This window comes from Cherax quadricarinatus, chromosome 70 (genome assembly GCF_038502225.1).
Source record: "Cherax quadricarinatus isolate ZL_2023a chromosome 70, ASM3850222v1, whole genome shotgun sequence".
NCBI classification, from domain to species: Eukaryota; Metazoa; Arthropoda; class Malacostraca; order Decapoda; family Parastacidae; genus Cherax; species Cherax quadricarinatus.
In genome coordinates, this window is record NC_091361.1 from 15,915,041 (window position 1) to 15,938,562 (window position 23,522).

The 23,522-nt window shown below is 41.7% G+C and overlaps 1 protein-coding gene across 7 annotated transcripts in view; it reads right to left on the reverse strand.

The window, feature by feature from the left end:
- Pde11 (Phosphodiesterase 11) overlaps window positions 1-23,522 on the reverse strand; it is a 580,189-nt gene that overhangs the window by 166,647 nt on the left and 390,020 nt on the right. For 5 of the 7 annotated variants that reach the window (XM_070099914.1, XM_070099915.1, XM_070099912.1 and 2 more), the window contains one exon: window positions 6,024-6,255. In XM_070099914.1, the coding sequence (XP_069956015.1) occupies window positions 6,024-6,255 (232 nt within the window). Of the gene's footprint in view, window positions 1-6,023; window positions 6,256-13,438; window positions 14,405-23,522 lie in introns of those variants that run through there. The other 2 variants (XM_070099911.1, XM_053790802.2) reach the window with 2 other exon arrangements.

Consider the following 23,522-nt stretch of genomic DNA (forward strand, 5'->3'; position numbering starts at 1 on the left):
ACAGTGGTTGTTTTGCATATTCTGAAATCACCTGTTTACTGTGATCTTATTGCATATATATATATATATATATATATATATATATATATATATATATATATATATATATATATATATATATATATATATATATATTAATAATAATAATTCTCAAGCGGCATTTTTAAAAGTGTATTGCTTAATTACACAAGTGTGAACATAAGAAGGAAGAACACCTCTCATCAAGCATGCTCATGTTTGTATATACAAGCAACTTAAATATTTGAGGGATGGCATTATCAAGTGTGCGTGTATGTTTACAAACACACTCATGGCAAACTGCTGCGGCTTAAATTACTGGGCTATACAAATATGAAGCATACGTCACGGCCAAGAACTGACTGGCTGGTGTAGTAGTTAGTCTACTGTTGTTGTTTTCACTCACACACACACACACACACACACACACACACACACACACACACACACACACACACACACGACATGATGGAAGGAATAGACTCTGAAGTGTCCCTATTCGCAGATGATGTGAAGTTGATGAGAAGAATTAAATCGGATGAGGATGAGGCAGGACTGCAAAGAGACCTGGACAGGGTGGACATGTGGTCCAGTAACTGGCTTCTCGAATTCAATCCTGCCAAATGCAAAGTCATGAAGATTGGGGAGGGGCAAAGAAGACCGCAGAGTATAGGCTAGGTGGAGAAAGACTACAGACCTCACTCAGGGAGAAAGACCTCGGGGTGACCATAACACCGAGCACGTCACCGGAGGCACACATCAACCAAATAACTGCTGCAGCATACGGGCGCCTGGCAAACCTGAGAATGGCGTTCCGATACCTTAATAAGGAATCGTTCAAGACACTGTACTCTGCATACTGGAGTATGCAGCACCAGTCTGGAACCCACACCTGGTCAAGCACGTCAAGAAGTTATAGAAAGTACAAAGGTTTGCAACAAGGCTAGTCCCAGAGCTCAGGGGAATGTCGTACGAGGAAAGGTTGAGGGAAATCGGACTGAAGACACTGGAGGACAGAAGGGTCAGGGGAGACATGATAACGACATACAAGATACTGCGGGGAATAGACAAGGTGGACAGAGATAGGATGTTCCAGAGAGGGGACACAGGAACAAGGGGTCACAACTGGAAGCTGAAGACTCAGACGAGTCACAGGGACGTTAGGAAGTATTTCTTCAGTCATAGAGTCGTCAGGAAGTGGAATAGCCTAGCAAGTGATGTAGTGGAGGCAGGAACCATACATAGTTTTAAGAAGAGGTATGATAAAGCTCAGGAAGCAGAGAGAGAGAGAGAGAGAGGGCCTAGTAGCAATCAGTGAAGAGGCGGGGCCAGGAGCTGAGTCTCGACCCCTGCAACCACAATTAGGTGAGTGCAATTAGGTGAGTACACACACACACACACAGACACACACACACAGACACACACACACAGACACACACACACACAGACACACACACACACACAGACACACACACGCACACACACACACACACACACACGCACACACACACACACACACACGCACATACACACACACACACACACACACACACACACGCACACGCACTCATATACAACAGGCCTAGTGTCGAATCGACATGTGCCGTGGACAAAATGGTAACTAACACACACACACACGTATACACGTACATGTAAACATTATCCAGGACTCAAGTCCGGCAGGCCGGAGTTGAGTCCTGGAGATGGGAAGTACAGTGTCTGCACTCTGAAAGAGGAATGTTAATGTTGTAGTTTTATAACTACAGTGTAAGTGCGCCTCTTTCAAGACAGTGAATGATAGTGAAAGTTTTTCGGGTCACCCTACCTTGGTGGGAAACGACCGATGTATTTATATATATATATATATATATATATATATATATATATATATATATATATATATATATATATATCCAAAACAACCACTCTGAAAGAATAGAGAAATTCCAAGCGCTTTCGTGACTACTCACATTATCAAGGAACTATGAAAGTAAAGCATCCAAGGAAGCTATATAAGGGGTCTGGCTAGCACCTCACTATCAGATCCCACAACGGTTAAACACCTGACGCGCGCCGACCCAACTGGATAGGTCCTTTGCACAACTCACCCCACAAACTATTGTACCCAAGAAAATTTAAAAATTATTATTTGCCCAGTGTATTATTAAATTCTTCCCAAATTCTATTAATTATAAATGGATCTAATTTATATAAACCAAAGGAAATATTCATATAATTGTCAAAACTGCTTTTTATGGAACAAGATTCAATTATATTCCTGTTGACCATGGACTTGCTTGATACTACTTTCTCAACTTTTTGAAAATCAATTGGATGGTTAAAATCTCTTACATGAATAAATAGAGCATTGGAATCTTGTCCAGTTCTAATGCTATATTTATGTTGTTTTAATCTTAGTTCGAGATTTTTACCAGATTGACCGTAATAAACTTTATCGCAAATTTTACAAGGAATCATAGACACATCCATCAGCATTTTGGGGGGAATTCTTTATCAAAGTTTTTTTACTGTATCAAGATTTTTTAATACAACTTTAATATTAAAAGTCTTAAGAAGAGAAGGCATATCAACCAAGTTTTCATGGTAAGGGAGAACCAACATATTTTTAGTTGAATAAGGCTGGTTGTTCCTTTTTACAATCCAAAAAGTGACTACTCACATTATCAAGGAACAATTGATAATGTGAGTAGTCGCGAAAGCGCTTGGAATTTCTCTATTCTTTCACAGTGGTTGTTTTGCATATTCTGAAATCACCTGTTTCCTGTGATCTTATTGCATATATATATTTTTTTATTATCATCACACTGGCCGATTCCCACCAAGGCAGGGTGGCCCGAAAAAGAAAAACTTTCACCATCATTCGCTCCATCACTGTCTTGCCAGAAGGGTGCTTTACACTACAGTTTTTCAACTGCAACATTAACACCCATGTATATATATATATATATATATATATATATATATATATATATATATATATATATATATATATATATATATATATATATATTCACTACAGTATTGTTTGGAATTTGGTGTAGATCATTTTCGTGTATTGGAAGTGGAAGAAAGCATAATTAGGCAACATGAAGAATACAGTGTAACAAAATACTGAAGATATGAAACAGAGAGAGAGAAAAGGATTTAGTTATTATTAACAAAATACTCTAATCGGAAGACTGTGTAAATAAAATTGCAAAAAAAAAAAAATCAATTGCTATTCTATCAAGTTATAAAATATTTTCCCAAATATGTTAAAGAAATATTTTAAAGTTTTTGAAAAAAAAGACTGTCAGAAGGGGAATCTGATTGCTGGTCACACAGAAGCGGAATCTGATTGCTGGTCACACAGAAGCGGAATCTGATTGCTGGTCACACAGAAGCGGAATCTGATTGCTGGTCACACAGAAGCGGAATCTGCTTGCTGGTCACACAGAAGCGGAATCTGATTGCTGGTCACACAGAAGCGGAATCTGATTGCTGGTCATACAGAAGCGGAATCTGATTGCTGGTCACACAGAAGCGGAATCTGATTGCTGGTCACACAGAAGCGGAATCTGATTGCTGGTCACACACAAGCGGAATCTGATTGCTGGTCACACAGAAGCGGAATCTGATTGCTGGTCACACAAAAGCGGAATCTGATTGCTGGTCACACAGAAGCGGAATCTGCTTGCTGGTCACACAGAAGCGGAATCTGCTTGCTGGTCACACAGAAGCGGAATCTGATTGCTGGTCACACAGAAGCGGAATCTGATTGCTGGTCACACAGAAGCGGAATCTGCTTGCTGGTCACACAGAAGCGGAATCTGATTGCTGGTCACACAGAAGCGGAATCTGATTGCTGGTCACACAGAAGCGGAATCTGCTTGCTGGTCACACAGAAGCGGAATCTGATTGCTGGTCACACAGAAGCGGAATCTGCTTGCTGGTCACACAGAAGCGGAATCTGATTGCTGGTCACACAGAAGCGGAATCTGCTTGCTGGTCACACAGAAGCGGAATCTGACTGCTGGTCACACAGAAGCGGAATCTGATTGCTGATCACACCTTTCATAAGAAGAATATCAAATAGAATGAGTCCTAAGAAGAGTTACAATAACAGAAGCAAAAAATAGAAGTGAGATGAAAGGTTGCTGGCACTGATACATAGGGATATCTTTATTGAGACGTTTCTCCTACTAGGGGCTTTATTAATCAAAGACAGAAACTTGATTACGACGTTTTGTACAGAGAAACCAGTGGAAGTTGATGAGCGTTACACCAATAGAAGAAGTGGTCCCATGTGGATGTAGCCCAGTGGTCACAGTGGATCAGGGCCATAAGGTAGGCCACAGATTAAGCATTCGAGTAGTACAGATATTCTCTAGTTTTGCACAATATTTTAAAATGAAGCCAGTGGGTGTATAGGAAAGCAGCAGCAGCAGCAGACATGATCATATGTGGGCGGGGGCTAACTAGTTCAATGTCTTGTCTAAAAAAGTGTCCAGAGATTTCGTGATCAAGTTGTAAAATACTGAATTCTGTGTTTCAAGATTCCATGGTCTTGCTCTAGCAGGCCCACCTAGTTGGCCTAACCTCTTGCCAACTATGAGCCCCACCCACATGTGACGACATCTACTACTGCTGCATCTCTCCATGTCTTAAACTGGCTCAACTATGAAAGGCTTCATTCTCATATTTCTCTACTAGAGTGATGATGCTGGAACACACGACTCTCAGTAAAGATACTCAGGTGTTGCGCATGTTTCTTATTCTTCAGTTTTTCAGTATATATACCCATGCTGGCTGAGAAGAGGAGATAGGATAACCACATACAAGATTATGAAAGAATGTAAAATAATAAGAAAGACTTCTCAGCACCTGCAACATAACAAGGACAGAAAGACTAATTGTAGGGTGAGAAAAAGGTGAAAACAAAAGCATACAAGGATAATGTTCTTCATAGAATAATAAACCAGGGAAATTAGTTGACAATGTAGTGTTACACTCATTGGAAACGAAAATGAAGTGAAGAAGAAATAATTGAAGACTGGACCAAACAATCTTTTGACAATCCAGGTCCATTATTTCCAATATTTCCAATTTGGTTTAGAAATACCAAACATAGGATGGTTGATTGTATTGGTTTAATACCCCAGTGAGTAAGCTTACTCACTGGCCTGGAGTTTTATGTCTCACTTGCCATGGGTTCTAACCCCAACCGTACCGTGGTTTGTTTGCAGTCGTGTTATTATGATTTCACGAGTCATAAAGAAAATGAATATTTGGTTACCATCTGTGTACCACCACTCGGTATCCTGAAGCAATACCATTCAAATGCATCAACACGCGCTCTGTTTGTTTTGGTTCTGGTGAAAATTTTTGCTAAAAAATGAAATCGAATCAGAAAAGGGATCAAACTTCACATCTAAGATGTTTTGTGACGTTCTTTTGAATTTCGAATAACCACTACGGGCCCTTCCACGTACCCCGCTAAAATTGAAGGTGTGATTGAATAGTCTACCAGACATATTTAAGTATATTAAAAGAGTATGTGATGGACCGCAAATCATACTGGGTCGAGGAGCACCTTTGATTTTATCTGCAATGATAGGAAAAATGTTTCAGAGTTGCTTGGTTGCAGTTCGTATGAGCTGATATATGGGTATTCGTCTCAAAAAGAATTGGATCAGAGGGGAAATTACCAAGACTCCTTCTCGTGATCCCTTTAAACTTTGGATTAACTTCGCTAGGTTCGTGATCTTGCTGTGGCAGATCTGAGAGTAGCGAATATTGTAATGAATGGCTAGTATTGTTCTAATCCAGTACTTCTGTAAGTAGTTTTCTTAGCAAACACAAATACTGGGCCCAGTTTCTGACTCATTATGTGCCTCTGTAAACACAAATATGAGACCCAATAAGTACATCTGTAATCCTTTGACAACCGCCCATAAGATGGATCTGGGCTGCATAACGAAGACATTAAACTCATCATTTCTTACCTGATAAAGTAATCATGAACGAAGTCTTGGTGTTCGTCTAGCCAGGCCTCCATGCGTGCGCACTCTGGGTCGTAGTTAAGGAGGGGCGTGAGCACCGGACCGCCCCCCGCCCCGCCCACCGTCAACTCTCCGCCACTCGACATAGCTGCCGGACCGGCGGGGTCCCCGCTGCTGCCGGCGATGGACCCGCCCACTCCGCTAGTCTTGATCTCATCGTTGTGGCTGCCCCAACCTGCCGGAGGAGAGGTCAAGATGGGTCAGTCTGGTGCGCTTGCTGTCTTCCTCAAGCAAGCCGATCTATGGTGATAATTACACATTTAATATGGATGTTGATGGTGATAATGAGATGTTTAATAAAAGTAAGGATCCACCAATAACCCGAAGCTTATGACGTATCGGACCGACTCGTCCCATTGACTAGTCAATGGGACGAGTCGGTCCGATACGTCAATGTTCCGAGTCAATGTTCTGTTATACCAAATATATTAAGAATTATACCACGTACATTAAGAACTATACTGTCAGTAGAGTTATGAGTCGTGTTGTACTGGTACATGTACAATCTGTCCGAAACTGTCTGGAGTATACAGGAGGGCCCCGCTTATACAGCAGGTTATGTTCTGGGCTACCGCTGTAAAACGACAATCGCTGTAAAGTGAAACGTAACTTTTTTCACTTTCAAATATACATAAAACACTGATAACATGTTTACTCTACCATATTTTAGGTGAGCACTAGAGCTATACCTGGAGAGGGTTTCGAGGGTCAACGCCCCCGCGACCCGTTCTGTGACCAGGCCTCATGGTGGATCAGGGCCTGATCAACCAGGATGTTACTGTTGGCTGCACATAATCCAACATACGAACCACAGCTCAGCTGATCAGGTACTGACTTTAGGTGCCTGTCCAAAGCCTTCTTGAAGGCATCCAGGGGTCTATTGATAATCCCCCTTACTTATGCTGGGAGGCAGTTGAACAGTCTTGGGCCCCTGACACTTATTGTCTCTGGTGTCTTTTTTCTGTCTCATAACCTCCAAGAGTTGAGGTACGTCTTGCTACTTCTACTTACACTTAGGTCACACTACACATACATGTACAAACATGTATATACACACCCCTCTGGGTTTTCTTCTATTTTCTTATTAGTTCTCGTTCTTGTTTATTTCCTCTTATCTCCACGGAGAAATGGAATAGAATTCTTCCTTCGTAAGTCATGCATGTCGTAAGAGGCGACTAAAATGCCGGTAGCAAAGGGCTAGTAACCCTTTTTCTTTTTGGGCCACCCTGCCTCGGTGGGATACGTCCAGTGTGTTGAATTTGATTAGAATTATTATCATTAATAAGGCGTCGAGACCAGAGGGACACTCATAGTGATTTTCAAGGACCCAAGTGGAAATAAGTCACTTTGACTTTTTTGGGTTATCCTAGGTAATCTACACATATACTGCTATGTACGATAATCTATGTAACTGTATTTATGTGTACCTGTACCTGAATATAAACTTACCGTATTTCGCGGCTTATAAGACGCGGCTAATAAGATTTGTTTTAGTTGCAATGGCTCGACACCGGACGTAACTGCGAGAGCTACAGCTCACCCCACACTCCAAACTTATAGCTACCTTCAATGACCTTCAGTTTATAGGACGCAGGGTAGTTCTTGGAGACATTTTAGGGAAAAAATGCGTCTAATAAGCCGCGAGATACGGTACTTACCATACCTACCACACTTGACTTTCAACAATGTGTTACTCACCTCTCGCCCTACATTAAGATTACAAATATTTTAAGGTAAGAAATGAATGTACTGTGTATGTATTCTACTTTTTATTGTTTTTTAATGCCTAGTTCTACTGTTAGCTTAATATAATGTTAGTGTAAACTTGTTATCTGGCATCTGTATGCATTTATTAGTGGAGAAAATGGCGTTCTGCTTTCCGGCAGCAGCCAGGAACCAAAAGTGGGGCCCTACCATATATATATATATATATATATATATATATATATATATATATATATATATATATATATATATATATATATATATATATATATATATATATATATATATTCATTTCATTAAAACTGATTATATTATCAGCATTTAAATGTGAAATGAGAAGTTGATGCAGGAGTATGGAAAGAGGTGGAGGGAACAACCTTGGGTACCGCAAGTGTAGTCTTGTGTTCACACCCAGTGCATGTACGGCTTGTTCACTGCCACTGTTCTCACACTAGTGAACCTAGTGGCCAGCTCAACACTCAGTTCTCAAAGAGAAGGTAATGCTTAAGTCTCTGAGGAAGAGGTAGAGCGCTGACCCACGCTGAGCCATGTGCTTCAGGATGGTGTCTCCTCATGCACTCTGCAGAGATGCTACTCCATACAGGTGCTTCAGGATGGTGTCTCTTCATGCACTCTGCAGAGATGCTACTCCATACAGGTGAACTATCATAACTTGGTTTATGGTTCCATATATGTACATCAACAACAGCATACAGTGGAGCCTCTTAGTAAGACAGCTTCTTGGTAAATGCTCGTTGATCCTTCCCATTGATTATGTAATGCATCTCAGCCAGTTTCCCTATATACAGCAGTATTGTCCACATAGAGCATGACAATGATTCCGTGGTTGGGATGGAAACGTGTTAATCCCTGGGAACCATCAGTCATCATTGTAGTTTCTGTCACAAAGCCATCTAGAGACGTGTGAGTGAGCCATGAGTCTTTGAGTGAACTGTGTTGCTGTTGTACTGGCCTGAAAAATCCATATACTATATACACATTGCTCACATTAAAATATTTTCGTCCTTAGCTCATAGTGAGTGGTGACTATTTATTCTAGGAAGTCAGAATAACTGAAAAAATGGGTATAATTGAAAACCGTTGCATTAGCGACATGCCGTAAAGCGAAGCACTGTAAAATGGGGCCCTTCCTGTACTCAGTATTCGCCTTTATAGACAGAGACTGTGCGAGTCTCACAAAGACATTGGTCATCAGTGCCCGAAGGCCAGCTCAGCTAATTGCAGCTTAAGTTATGGAGGCTCAGATGATGGAAGTATTACTGTGGCACTACAACTAACTGTATCCATGTGTTCCTCAACTAACTGTATCCATGTGTTCCTCAACTAACTGTATCCATGTGTTCCTCAACTAACTGTATCCATGTGTTCCTCAACTAACTGTATCCATGTGTTCCTCTACAATAAACGGCAGAACTGGTATTGACAGATTGGCATGACAGACTGGTTATCATTGGTGTCCCAGTGATGGACGTCTGTGGAATGGTGAAACAACTTGCTTCAGTGTAGGTGACTGCCACCTGATCTTAAGTGCATACATGCTGCGTCTTGAAGAATTAGACACACGTGCAATACCTCTGTATATTTACTGTAGAAGTTTCACCATCCAGTGGCTTTATCAATACAAAATCAAAAGACATAATGGGAAGACAGTTGAACTATATACAAAAGACAAGGTGATCAGTTCCTCAGTCTTGGAGTTAGAAGCACCGTAGTCTTGAAGACTACGGTGTTCCTGTCTAACTCCAGGCGTAGTCTTGAAGACTACGCCTGGAGTTAGACAGGAGTTACCCAAGGCTGGGTTCTGGCCTTGGGGCAGGCTCGAAGCCTGATGTGGAGGGTGAGGTTAAAGCTAGCCAGTGCCACCATTAAGCCAGTCCAGCTGCCGCTAAGCCAGCATGATTGTCAGCAAGCCAGCGTCATATCTAAACCACGTATAACTACTGGGAGCGCCTGGAAGCACTTGACTTGTACACACTGGAGCGCAGGCGAGAGAGATATATCATAATCTACACCTGGAAGATTCTGGAGGGACTAGTCCCTAATATGCACACAACAATCACTCCATACGAAAGCAAAAGACTTGGCAGGCGATGCAACAAACCCCCAGTGAAAAGTAGGGGCGTCACTGGTACACTAAGAGAAAACGCAATAAGTGTCCGGAGCCCAAGCCTGTTCAACAGCCTCCCACCAGCAATAAGGGGCATTACCGGTAGACCCCTGGTTGTCTTCAAGAGGGAGCTGGACAGATACCTTAAGGCGGTGCCGGATCAGTCGGGCTGTGGTTCGTACTTTGGATTGCGTGCAGCCAGCAGTAACAGCCTCGTTGATCAGGCTCTGATCCACCGGGAGGCCTGGTCGTGGACCGGGCCGCGGGGGCGTTGATCCCCCGAATGCCCTCCAGGTAAACTCCAGGTAGAGTAGATCTTCTATTCCTTTTATGTTCATATGTCAGCAGTAATGATTCCTGCCTCAGCTCCAATTTTAGTCATAAGCCACTTCCAACCCAGTTCTAAGCCAGCACAGCTGTCATCACTTCTGCCTCTTGCCAGCTGCAAGCTTACAACGGTCGCCTCTTTCAGTGGTACACCCCTCCCGGCTGTGTTCTGGCCAAGCCAGCCGTGCTAAGCCACCTCCCATGGTGTCTGGTGGCGTTGATTGTCAACCATGACTGTTCTCACTACCTCTCTATGTGGAGTGTCCAGATGAATTTTGTTATAGACGAGAAAATAGGTGGAGATACAGTCTTCCTGCCAGTGTTGTGGTCAAGTCTCCGCACATCGACAGGAAAGGCGTGGTGCTCCTGTGCACGTCGCCTGATCAACCAGCCTGTTACAATGTTCTCTCTTCCCTGCATTGCCCTGATTATTGTGATAAGTAGCTCACGTATCACTGCTATAGTGTTAAGTGCTACTTTATTTAACAGCTTTTTTCAGCTATACACCATAGTCCTCTACTGTATTCTGTTGTTTCTGGTGTTACTTTCCTGTTCCCTGGATATTACTGTGCAGTTCTTCACGGTGTGTTGCTACACACTTTGCATACTACCTCCAGAAGTATTACTTTTGTTACTTTTTTCTGTGTTGCACATTTCTCTTTTATTTTTGTCACTTTTTACGGATTTTTTTTTCAATTAAATTTAGCGCTGTTGTTTGCTTTTATTAGCGGTTATGTTGAAAGTTTCACCTATAACTGTGTACTGTGTCCTTTTACCACTGTTGGAGAGTACCATTGTACGTTTTATTTTTGTTGGTGCTGTTGTAAAAACACTGATTTGTGTCTGTATCAATTTTATCACTTGTTTTGCAGGAATAAAGATTATTTATTTATTCTTTCTAGTGTTCTTATTTTGTTTCCCGTATTTTCCATTTATTTCTGGGTGTATATCTAGCGATGTGGTATAGTTCTAGCTTTTATTTTTCCTTTCGTCTGATTATAGTGTTATATTTTGTGCTGTTGTTTGTACACCTGCTCAGGTCTCTCTAGTTTGCCTTCGATTTTGTTGGGGGAATTTTGAGATTGAGATTTGCCAGTGGCTCGCCCACGCCAGTTGTGTAATTTTTTCTCTCTTGATTAACTACAGATTTTCCAGAGGTACACTCTATTTTTCTTTTTGGTTTTTTTAATACATCAGCTGTATCACACCGAGGCAGGGTGACCCGAAAAAGAAGAGAGATTTTAGCCATCATTCACTCCATCACCGTCTTGCCAGAGGTGCGCCGACAGATTTCAGGCTCTGTACTTTCCACCTCCAGGACTCCAGTCCGGCTAACCGGCTTCCTTGAATGCCTTCACAAATGTTACCTTGCTCACACTCCAACAGCACGTCAATTCATCAAAACCACTAGTATCCACTTTTAAAACGCTCGCAGACGTCTGTTGGATGTCCAAGAACATCATATACAAACCCTCCCTTACCTCTCCCTTTAACTTTTCCACCTTCCCTCCACTACAGATTTATATACCTTGCAAGTTATCCTATTTTCCTAAACACTCTAAATGTTCAACACCTCAACAACTCCTCCTCAGCCCTCTGGATAATAGTTTTAGTAACTCCACACCTCCTCCTAATCTCCAAGCTACGAATTCTCTGCTACAAATTCTCACACATTGCCCTCAGACACTACATCTCCACCGCCTCTAGCAGCAGTAATATTTAAAGGTTTATTTAATTTGGGATGTGCTAATTTACACTTGTTTTGCAGAGTTGTGGCAATCATTTTCACCTTCCATTTATTGTAGTTTTTATTTATTTATAATTGGGATTTTCACCTGAGATGTCACATGTGTTTCACTTATGGGTGAGTTAGTTACAAGTTCTACCATTTATTGTACAGGAGTATATGAGTACAGTGAGCTGCTGTGCCACGGTAACATGTCCACTCTCTAAGGCTACAAGATTTCAACTGACAAGAACTGATCTGACCTTCAAGCGCTGATAACCACTGACTATATGACTCACACGTATGGCCTGTCTATAGAGGCAAATACTGAGTGCACCCGAGACTTACTCTCGGACTATACATGTACCATTACAACTTGACTCATACTCTACTGACAGTATCCAGTATATTAAGAATTATACCAAGTATCTTAGATGTTTATGGTAGTGACAGCAGTATACAGGAGGCTCTACTAAGAGGAAGCGCAGTAAAAGCAAGACAGAAAGCTTTATTGACGGAAAGAACTGTGAAAATACCAGACAGGATAGCAAGACAAACAGGGAACTCTAGTGATGGCATGGCCAGGGTAAGCATCAGACAGGGAACTCTAGTAATAGCAAGCAGAGTGTAAGCAGCAGACAGAAAGCTCTGCGGGCATCAAGCCACTGATCCAACAGGTTATGATGGCTATGGTAGTTAACGGCAAGATTTGCCGACGAGCATGATAGACCACCACTGAACATATTGTCTCTCCAGCCTATGATGGCTGTGAAACCCTGATGCAAACCCCGTGCAGCAACAGCCTGCTAGCACAATCAGACGCTGTGAGGAGGGACGGGGAACACAAAGTCAATGACTAAGACAGTATTTAGAGCACATTTCGCCCTGTTACTCATAGAGACATGAAGAATCTTTACACAGAGAGAAACGTTTGTCAGATTTAAGGCACGATCTTAGCCAGTCAACAGAAAAGTTTGGCCCAGAAGACAAAACCCCTGAACACGATCACTGGTGTATCGCGCGCACACACGCAGACACACACACACACACACACACACACACACACACACACACACACACACACACACACACACACACACACACACACACACACACACACACACACACACAGAAAACACCCACACATGACTGTCTGCACAAGTTTACACACCTCATTTTCAATGTGCACCACTACATAGGCATCACCTTCAGAGTGGGAGGCAGAGTGGGAGGTAGAGTGGGATTTGGAGGGGGAAGAGAGTCAGTAAATATCTGCTGAGAACCCACCAACTACAATCTAGTTCTACTTGTGCCACTACTACTACGTCTTGTGTGTGTGTGTGTGTGTGTGTGTGTGTGTGTGTGTGTGTGTGAGGGACCCAAGATAAGCCTGGTTATCATTACATATGCAGAACACTGAGAGTCATAATGAATGGTGCGGTAGTAACACACCCGCACAACACAAGGTGGTTGAGTCTGGAGAGTGGGCGGCGTGGGCGGCTAGTGGGCGTGGGTGCCAATCTTCTTGCCGCCAGTGCTGCCACCTCCTGCGACGCCCATGGCCCTCCTCCTCCCGCTGGTGAACCTGCTGATGCTGGAGAAACGTATGCTGCTGCTGCTGCTGTATATACCCGTGCTGTTGCTGCTGCTGCTGTTGGTGCTTGCCACAGTTCAGGAGGACAGCTGAGGCTCCCTGACCCATCCCTGGTGAGAGACAGCACCCACACCATACCACACTCACTCCCCACTCATCCTCACCCACCACATCCACCTCTAGCACCTCTCACACTCCCCATCATTTGCCTCTTCTTTCCCCTCTTCGGGTGTGAAGCATCACCATCCGATGTACTTTTTCCCAGACTTCTCACAGCATTTTCACCACTTAATTTGGAATTACCATGCTTGCACTCGAACAGCCACTTTAGTTCAGTTCTGTCCTTCCCGACACAACTACTCCACCAGCACCGACTTTACATTATTTTCATCGTGTCACTTTGCACTGAAATCAGCATAAATCACAGTTTATTCAGAGAGTTAACAGCGCACTTTTTCTAGTGGTGATGGTGAGTGTGTGTGAGGGTGACGACACAGGCTGACAGCTCCGCCCTCACACTTTTCTCGTACGTTTTATTGCTGTCAACTACAATATACCTAACTCACTGGGCAAGTAAACCTTCAGCAAGTTTAAACTGAAATTTCAGTGCTTTATCTTCAGATAAATATGACTTTTTTTTTCTAATCAGAGACGGGAAGTTAAAACAATACGAGCGTAATATCACCAGCATATAAAAGTTTTTGTTATTGTCTTTTATAGCTTCAATTATGAAGTAAAGTGGACAATGTTGACCAGGGAGAGAGAGAGAGAGAGAGAGAGAGAGACACACACACACACACTATAGAAGTAATGAAGTTAGAACAGGAGAAATTTCACTCCAGTATCACTGTGCATTACGACCATTAGAGGAGACCAAGAGCTCACTGAGCCAGCACCTCGTCTCTCACTTACATCAACATAGACTTTACTGTGACCACCGCTGAGTGATCTATTACCCACTTAGCCGCATCTTCCACTTCAACTTGACACCTCACGTCCAGCGCCCACAATCACCCTATCACCCCTCACCACTTGACCATCCCAACACCCGTGTCAGGCAATCATGCTCTTGGTTAGGAGATGAGGAGGAGTCTTGCTGTAGTCATTCTGTTTATATCTTAACTTTCTGTACTAAACCACCTTAAACTTTTATTTTACAGACGTACATTGTCACTCTCGCTTCACAAGAAATTACAAAGTATATTTTGTGACCATTGTATTTTCCGTACCACTGCTTTTTCTGTTCATAGTTTAACAGCGACAATATTCCCATAGTAAGTTCCGTATATTATCATGTATGAAATCTGTAAGAGAACTGTTACAGAGGAACAAATTGATTCCACTGAAAAAAACAAAATTAAATATTATTCACATATCACACTTATAAATAACGTCCATTTAACATTTAGTTCCTGTACAACCACCAATGTTCAAATGTAAAAAATTTTAAGCAATGCGTTGTAAATTGTGATTAAATTTACATTATCAGTAACACAACCCAACACAAGACAAGAAAACAGAAATCTTGTCATCTCAGAAACCTATTAAAATTTCAAACAAACAAGAAAATAATATACAGAGGATAAGAAAGAGGAAGAAAGAAAATGTAAAAAAAATATATATAATGGACAGGAGTAAAACAAACTTGCGAAAATCAAATTACATGGAAAAAATAAGGAAAATACACAGAACTTAGGAAATGCACAAAACCAGAGACCTGGAGGAGGAAAAGTGCGAGACTCAACACTCTGAAACAGGTTTCAGTGTTTGTTTACACAAGAGGATGCTTGACAACACTCTGAAACAGGTTTCAGTATGTGTATTTACACAAGAGGATGCTCGAAGTGCTTCGGTTTAAAATCCCAATAGGAACATATTAGATATCACTCTGTGTGACATACAAAGAGTATATTATAATTCGCTGTATGTAAAACTCCCAGACAGGCCCCCATACTATAAACACAGGTACTTAATGGCCTGTGACCTGATCGTAATGGGATCTGGAGCAAGATAAGCTCAGCAGATAGACTATGTATATTTTATCTTCACCCACTGTGAGTCTGGAGTGAATGTGAAGAATTATTACGTTTTCAGCTCTTTTAGGTTCGCAATGTAACACAATAAGTGTCAGGGGCCCAAAACTGTCCAATGCCTCAAAGCATAATTATGGGGGATTACCAATAGACCCCTGGTTGTCTTCAAGAGGGAGTTGGATAGACACCTACAGTCAGTGCCTGATCAGCTGGGCTGTGGTTCGTACGTCGGTTTGCGTGCTGCCAATAGTAACAGCCTCGTTGATCAGGCCCTGATCCACCACGAGGCCTAGTCATGGATCGGGCTGCGGGAGCGTTGCCCCCCCAAGGTATAAAAGTAAACTGGATGACGAATTTAGACGGACACATAATAAGCTAGGAAAATGGGGACATTCCTGTTAACTGTTATAAACAAACATGAGAAATCACTGGATAAAAACACTGTGAAAAACAAAACACTGACAACTAACAAACAGCTCGGTTTTCGATCAATAAATACGTACATATGTTGTCTACTGAGCTGCAACGACAGTCAGTGACATTCAAGACTCAGGCAGAATGCATTTGTTTCGACTCTCAAAAATATTTTCGATTGTGTTCCTTACAAAAAACTGATCTCAAAACTTCCAGACACAGGAAGACAGATTACAAGACATTCTTCTGCAGTGGATGAGATATTTTCCCTTTAGAAGAAAAAACGAACAATGATACAGATGTAATTATTGGGTTAGGTCACCACCGGGTGTCAGAGAAATCGGTGTTTACCCCAAGAATGTTTATAGTTTATATAAACATCTTACCAGAAGACGTAAAATATACACGAACATGTTGCAAGATATTGAATAAAAATTACTGTGTATCAGCGTAATAAACCCGTCACAGACTGAGCAAGTAGACTCAGAGGAGAATCCAAAAATTTAATGTAGTTAAGTGTCATGTATAGAAATAGGGGAACTTGTCATCTTACATGTTCCTGAGACAGAAAGATTCACCTGTCATCTTATATGTTCCTGAGACAGAAAGATTCACCTGTCATCTTACATGTTCCTGAGACAGAAAGATTCACCTGTCATCTTATATGTTCCTGAGACAGAAAGATTTACCTGTCATCTTACATGCTCCTGAGACAGAAAGATTTACCTGTCATCTTACATGTTCCTGAGACAGAAAGATTTACCTGTCATCTTACATGTTCCTGAGACAGAAAGATTTACCTGTTATCTTACATGTTCCTGAGACAGAAAGATTTACCTGTCATCTTACATGTTCCTGAGACAGAAAGATTCACCTGTCATCTTACATGTTACTGAGACAGAAAGATTCACCTGTCATCTTATATGTTCCTGAGACAGAAAGATTTACCTGTCATCTTATATGTTCCTGAGACAGAAAGATTTACCTGTCATCTTACATGTTCCTGAGACAGAAAGATTTACCTGTCATCTTATATGTTCCTGAGACAGAAAGATTCACCTGTCATCTTACATGTTCCTGAGACAGAAAGATTCACCTGTCATCTTATATGTTCCTGAGACAGAAAGATTTACCTGTCATCTTACATGTTCCTGAGACAGAAAGATTTACCTGTCATCTTACATGTTCCTGAGACAGAAAGATTCACCTGTCATCTTACATGTTCCTGAGACAGAAAGATTTACCTGTCATCTTACATGTTCCTGAGACAGAAAGATTTACCTGTCATCTTACATGTTCCTGAGACAGAAAGATTCACCTGTCATCTTACATGTTCCTGAGACAGAAAGATTCACCTGTCATCTTACATGTTCCTGAGACAGAAAGATTTACCTGTCATCTTACATGTTCCTGAGACAGAAAGATTTACCTGTCATCTTATATGTTCCTGAGACAGAAAGATTCACCTGTCATCTTACATGTTCCTGAGACAGAAAGATTCACCTGTCATCTTATATGTTCCTGAGACAGAAAGATTTACCTGTCATCTTACATGTTCCTGAGACAGAAAGATTCACCTGTCATCTTATATGTTCCTGAGACAGAAAGATTTACCTGTCATCTTACATGTTCCTGAGACAGAAAGATTTACCTGTCATCTTATATGTTCCTGAGACAGAAAGATTCACCTGTCATCTTATATGTTCCTGAGACAGAAAGATTCACCTGTCATCTTACATGTTCCTGAGACAGAAAGATTTACCTGTCATCTTACATGTTCCTGAGACAGAAAGATTCACCTGTCATCTTACATGTTCCTGAGACAGAAAGATTCACCTGTCATCTTACATGTTCCTGAGACAGATTCACCTGTCATCTTACATGTTCCTGAGACAGATTCACCTGTCATCTTACATGCTCCTGAGACAGAAAGAAATACCTGTCATCTTACATGTTCCTGAGACAGAAAGATTCACCTGTCATCTTACATGTTCCTGAGACAGATTCACCTGTCATCTTACATGTTCCTGAGACAGATTCACCTGTCATCTTACATGTTCCTGAGACAGATTCACCTGTCATCTTACATGTTCCTGAGACAGATTCACCTGTCATCTTACATGTTCCTGAGACAGATTCACCTGTCACGTTACATGCTCCTGAGACAGAAAGATATACCTGTCATTTTACAAATTTATAAGACAGAAAGAGCATCAATCTTACCATTAATTAAAGGGTCAAACAGCTTCTCTTTTCACAGTCACATCACAAAAAAAGAGAAAGCTTTAACTGTATAGCTGTTGTTGTTAAACAACAGCTATACATGGTTGGTACATGTTAGTTACCACCTGCCAAAGACTCATCTATAGACACTTGCTTTGTTTACTGGCTGAATGACTCTGTGTGTGAGGGGGGATAGATACGTGCAATGATTCTGAGAATGATTCTAAGAATGATTCTAAGAATGATTCTGAGAATGATTCTAAGAATGATTCTGAGAATGATTCTAAGAATGATTCTAAGAATGATTCTAAGAATGATTCTAAGAATGATTCTGAGAATGATTCTAAGAATGATTCTAAGAATGATTCTAAGAATGATTCTAAGAATGATTCTAAGAATGATTCTAAGAATGATTCTAAGAATGATTCTAAGAATGATTCTGAGAATGATTCTAAGAATGATTCTGAGAATGATTCTAAGAATGATTCTAAGAATGATTCTAAGAATGATTCTAAGAATGATTCTAAGAATGATTCTGAGAATGATTCTAAGAATGATTCTGAGAATGATTCTAAGAATGATTCTAAGAATGATTCTAAGAATGATTCTAAGAATGATTCTAAGAATGATTCTGAGAATGATTCTAAGAATGATTCTAAGAATGATTCTAAGAATGATTCTAAGAATGATTCTGAGAATGATTTTGAGAATGTCTACCAACTATGTTGGTGGACATCCTCAGAATTATCATCTCTGTTATTACTAACATCAACTTCAACAAAAATAAAAAACTTCACGTAACAGAAATAGTTTATACAAAGTGAGAACTTGTAGACATGTTTATATTACAGAGCGAAATTAGCGATGCAAATTGTGAAATTACCGTTGCAACCTTGCAAGCAAGTGCTGACGACGTTGTTGCTGGAAAGTAAGAAATATTGAGAGAGAGAGAGAGAGAGAGAGAGAGAGAGAGAAATATAGGAATTATAATACAATATAACATCCCTAAATACATAATAAATTATTATTGTATCTTCCAGCTGTATGTACTCACCTGGGTGATACTGAATCTTCTAGCTGTATGTACTCACCTGGGTGATACTAAATCTTCCATCTGTATGTACTCACCTGGGTGATACTGAATCTTCCAGCTGTATGTACTCACCTGGGTGATACTGAATCTTCCAGTTGGATGTACTCACCTGGGTGATACTGAATCTTCCATCTGTATGTACTCACCTGGGTGATACTGAATCTTCCAGTTGGATGTACTCACCTGGGTGATACTGAATCTTCCAGCTGTATGTACTCACCTGGGTGATACTGAATCTTCCATCTGTATGTACTCACCTGGGTGATACTGAATCTTCCAGCTGTATGTACTCACCTGGGTGATACTGAATCTTCCATCTGTATGTACTCACCAGGGTGATACTGAATCTTCCAGTTGGATGTACTCACCTGGGTGATACTGAATCTTCCAGTTGGATGTACTCACCTGGGTGATACTGAATCTTCCAGCTGTATGTACTCACCTGGGTGATACTGAATCTTCCAGTTGGACGTACTCACCTGGGTGATACTGAATCTTCCAGCTGTATGTACTCACCTGGGTGATACTGAATCTTCCAGCTGTATGTACTCACCTGGGTGATACTGAATCTTCCAGTTGCATGTACTCACCTGGGTGATACTGAATCTTCCAGTTGTATGTACTCACCTGGGTGATACTGAATCTTCCATCTGTATGTACTCACCTGGGTGATACTGAATCTTCCAGCTGTATTTACTCACCTGGGTGATACTGAATCTTCCAGCTGTATGTACTCACCTGGGTGATACTGAATCTTCCAGTTGTATGTACTCACCTGGGTGATACTGAATCTTCCATCTGTATGTACTCACCTGGGTGATACTGAATCTTCCAGTTGGATGTACTCACCTGGGTGATACTGAATCTTCCAGTTGTATGTACTAACCTGGGTGATACTGAATCTTCCAGTTGTATGTACTCACCTGGGTGATACTGAATCTTCCAGTTGTATGTACTCACCTGGGTGATACTGATTCTTCCAGCTGTATGTACTCACCTGGGTGATACTGAATCTTCCAGCTGTATGTACTCACCTGGGTGATACTGAATCTTCCAGCTGTATGTACTCACCTGGGTGATACTGAATCTTCCAGCTGTATGTACTCACCTGGGTGATACTGAATCTTCCAGCTGTATGTACTCACCTGGGTGATACTGAATCTTCCAGTTGCATGTACTCACCTGGGTGATACTGAATCTTCCAGTTGTATGTACTCACCTGGGTGATACTGAATCTTCCATCTGTATGTACTCACCTGGGTGATACTGAATCTTCCAGCTGTATTTACTCACCTGGGTGATACTGAATGTTCCAGCTGTATGTACTCACCTGGGTGATACTGAATCTTCCAGTTGTATGTACTCACCTGGGTGATACTGAATCTTCCATCTGTATGTACTCACCTGGGTGATACTGAATCTTCCATCTGTATGTACTCACCTGGGTGATACTGAATCTTCCAGTTGTATGTACTAACCTGGGTGATACTGAATCTTCCAGTTGTATGTACTCACCTGGGTGATACTGAATCTTCCAGTTGGATGTACTCACCTGGGTGATACTGATTCTTCCAGCTGTATGTACTCACCTGGGTGATACTGAATCTTCCAGCTGTATGTACTCACCTGGGTGATACTGAATCTTCCATCTGTATGTACTCACCTGGGTTATACTGAATCTTCCAGCTGTATGTACTCACCTGGGTGATACTGAATCTTCCAGCTGTATGTACTCACCTGGGTGATACTGAATCTTCCATCTGTATGTACTCACCTGGGTGATACTGAATCTTCCAGCTGTATGTACTCACCTGGGTGATACTAAATCTTCCAGCTGTATGTACTCACCTGGGTGATACTGAATCTTCCAGCTGTATGTACTCACCAGGGTGATACTAAATCTTCCAGCTGTATGTACTCACCTGGGTGATACTGAATCTTCCATCTGTATGTACTCACCTGGGTGATACTGAATCTTCCAGCTGTATGTACTCACCTGGGTGATACTAAATCTTCCAGCTGTATGTACTCACCTGGGTGATACTGAATCTTCCAGCTGTATGTACTCACCTGGGTGATACTGAATCTTCCATCTGTATGTACTCACCTGGGTGATACTAAATCTTCCAGCTGTATGTACTCACCTGGGTGATACTGAATCTTCCAGCTGTATGTACTCACCTGGGTGATACTAAATCTTCCATCTGTATGTACTCACCTGGGTGATACTGAATCTTCCATCTGTATGTACTCACCTGGGTGATACTAAATCTTCCAGCTGTATGTACTCACCTGGGTGATACTGAATCTTCCAGCTGTATGTACTCACCTGGGTGATACTAAATCTTCCAGCTGTATGTACTCACCTGGGTGATACTGAATCTTCCAGCTGTATGTACTCACCTGGGTGATACTAAATCTTCCAGCTGGATGTACTCACCTGGGTGATACTGAATCTTCCAGCTGTATGTACTCACCTTCTGTACTCACCAGTTGTCTGTGGGTGAGGATGGGGGAGGGGGTCGAATCTCAGCCCCGAGTCCCACTTCATAAATACTTTCACTGAACTTTACTTATTCTCGGCGTTCAAAATTCCTACCTAGTCTTGAAACTGAGTATGGTGTTTGTCTCCAACATCACTTTGACTCCATCAAACTACGTGTCATTTGTTTATATTGTCAACTGCGTCTTTCACTGTCATCTGTCCTTCTGGGTCCTCTCTCTCTCCCTCTCCAGTGTGTGTGCAGTTACACAGTTGTTGTTTGCTGGGTCGAGTGTCAGTGTGTGTGTGTGTGTGTGTGTGTGTGTGTGTGTGTGTGTGTGTGTGTGTGTGTGTGTGTGTGTGTGTGTGTGTGTGTGTGTTTTATATGTGTGTGTGTTTTATATGTGTGTGTGTTTTATATGTGTATGTGTTTGTTGTATATGCGTCTGAGTGTGTGTGGGTTGTATATGCGTGTGTGTGTTGCATGTGTGTGTGTTTTTGTTATATATATGTGTGTGTGTGTTGCATGTGTGTGTGTGTGTGTTATATATGTGTGTGTGTGTGTGTTATATATGTGTGTGTGTGTTATATATGTGTGTGTGTGTTGCATGTGTGTGTGTGTGTTATATATGTGTGTGTGTGTGTGTTATATATGTGTGTGTGTGTTATATATGTGTGTGTGTGTTATATATGTGTGTGTGTGTTGGATGTGTGTGTGTGTGGCATGTGTGTGTGTGTGTGTTATATATGTGTGTGTGTGTGTGTTATATATGTGTGTGTGTGTTATATATGTGTGTGTGTGTTGCATGTGTGTGTGTGTGTGTTATATATGTGTGTGTGTGTTGCATGTGTGTGTGTGTGTGTTGCATGTGTGTGTGTGTTGCATGTGTGTGTGTGTTGCATGTGTGTGTGTGTTGCATGTGTGTGTGTGTTGCATGTGTGTGTGTGTGTTGCATGTGTGTGTGTGTTGCATGTGTGTGTGTGTTGCATGTGTGTGTGTGTTGCATGTGTGTGTGTGTTGCATGTGTGTGTGTGTTGCATATGTGTGTGTGTTGCATGTGTGTGTGTTGCATGTGTGTGTGTGTTGCATATGTGTGTGTGTTGCATGTGTGTGTGTGTTGCATATGTGTGTGTGTTGCATGTGTGTGTGCTGTGTATGTGTGTGACAAGCGAGCGCTTGTCTAAAAGTCACAATATCTATCAAACTCTGAGTGAGGAAGGTGTTGTTTGCCGTCAGAGATGTGGAGGAATTTACCTCCACTTTGGGAGAAGAACTGAGAGAGTTGGGACTCCTGGATGGCAGGGGTAGGGATGGAGGGCTGTCCTTAACACGAACAGGGAGGACACTACATTCACGTCCTAATTAGACTTGTTACCGAGACGTGTTTCCGCAGTTTACAGACAAAAACCACTAATTAAGTAATTACACGTGATAACTCATAAACCCTTAGTTGAATTATTCCTTTTACTGGAGCATTAACCTTGACGACAATCATAACCACAATTCCTAGAGGGGTGGACCGGTAAGCCAGCGGAAGGCCTCTGTCTGATGACCAAAAGCTCCAGCGGCGGGTCATATGACTAAGACCCGTGTCAGGAATCACTTGTCCTGGTTCCTGACAAACCTTACTTAACCTAACTTATCCTTGACGACATGGGTACCAACACATTACCGACACTCCAGGATGATGATGCTG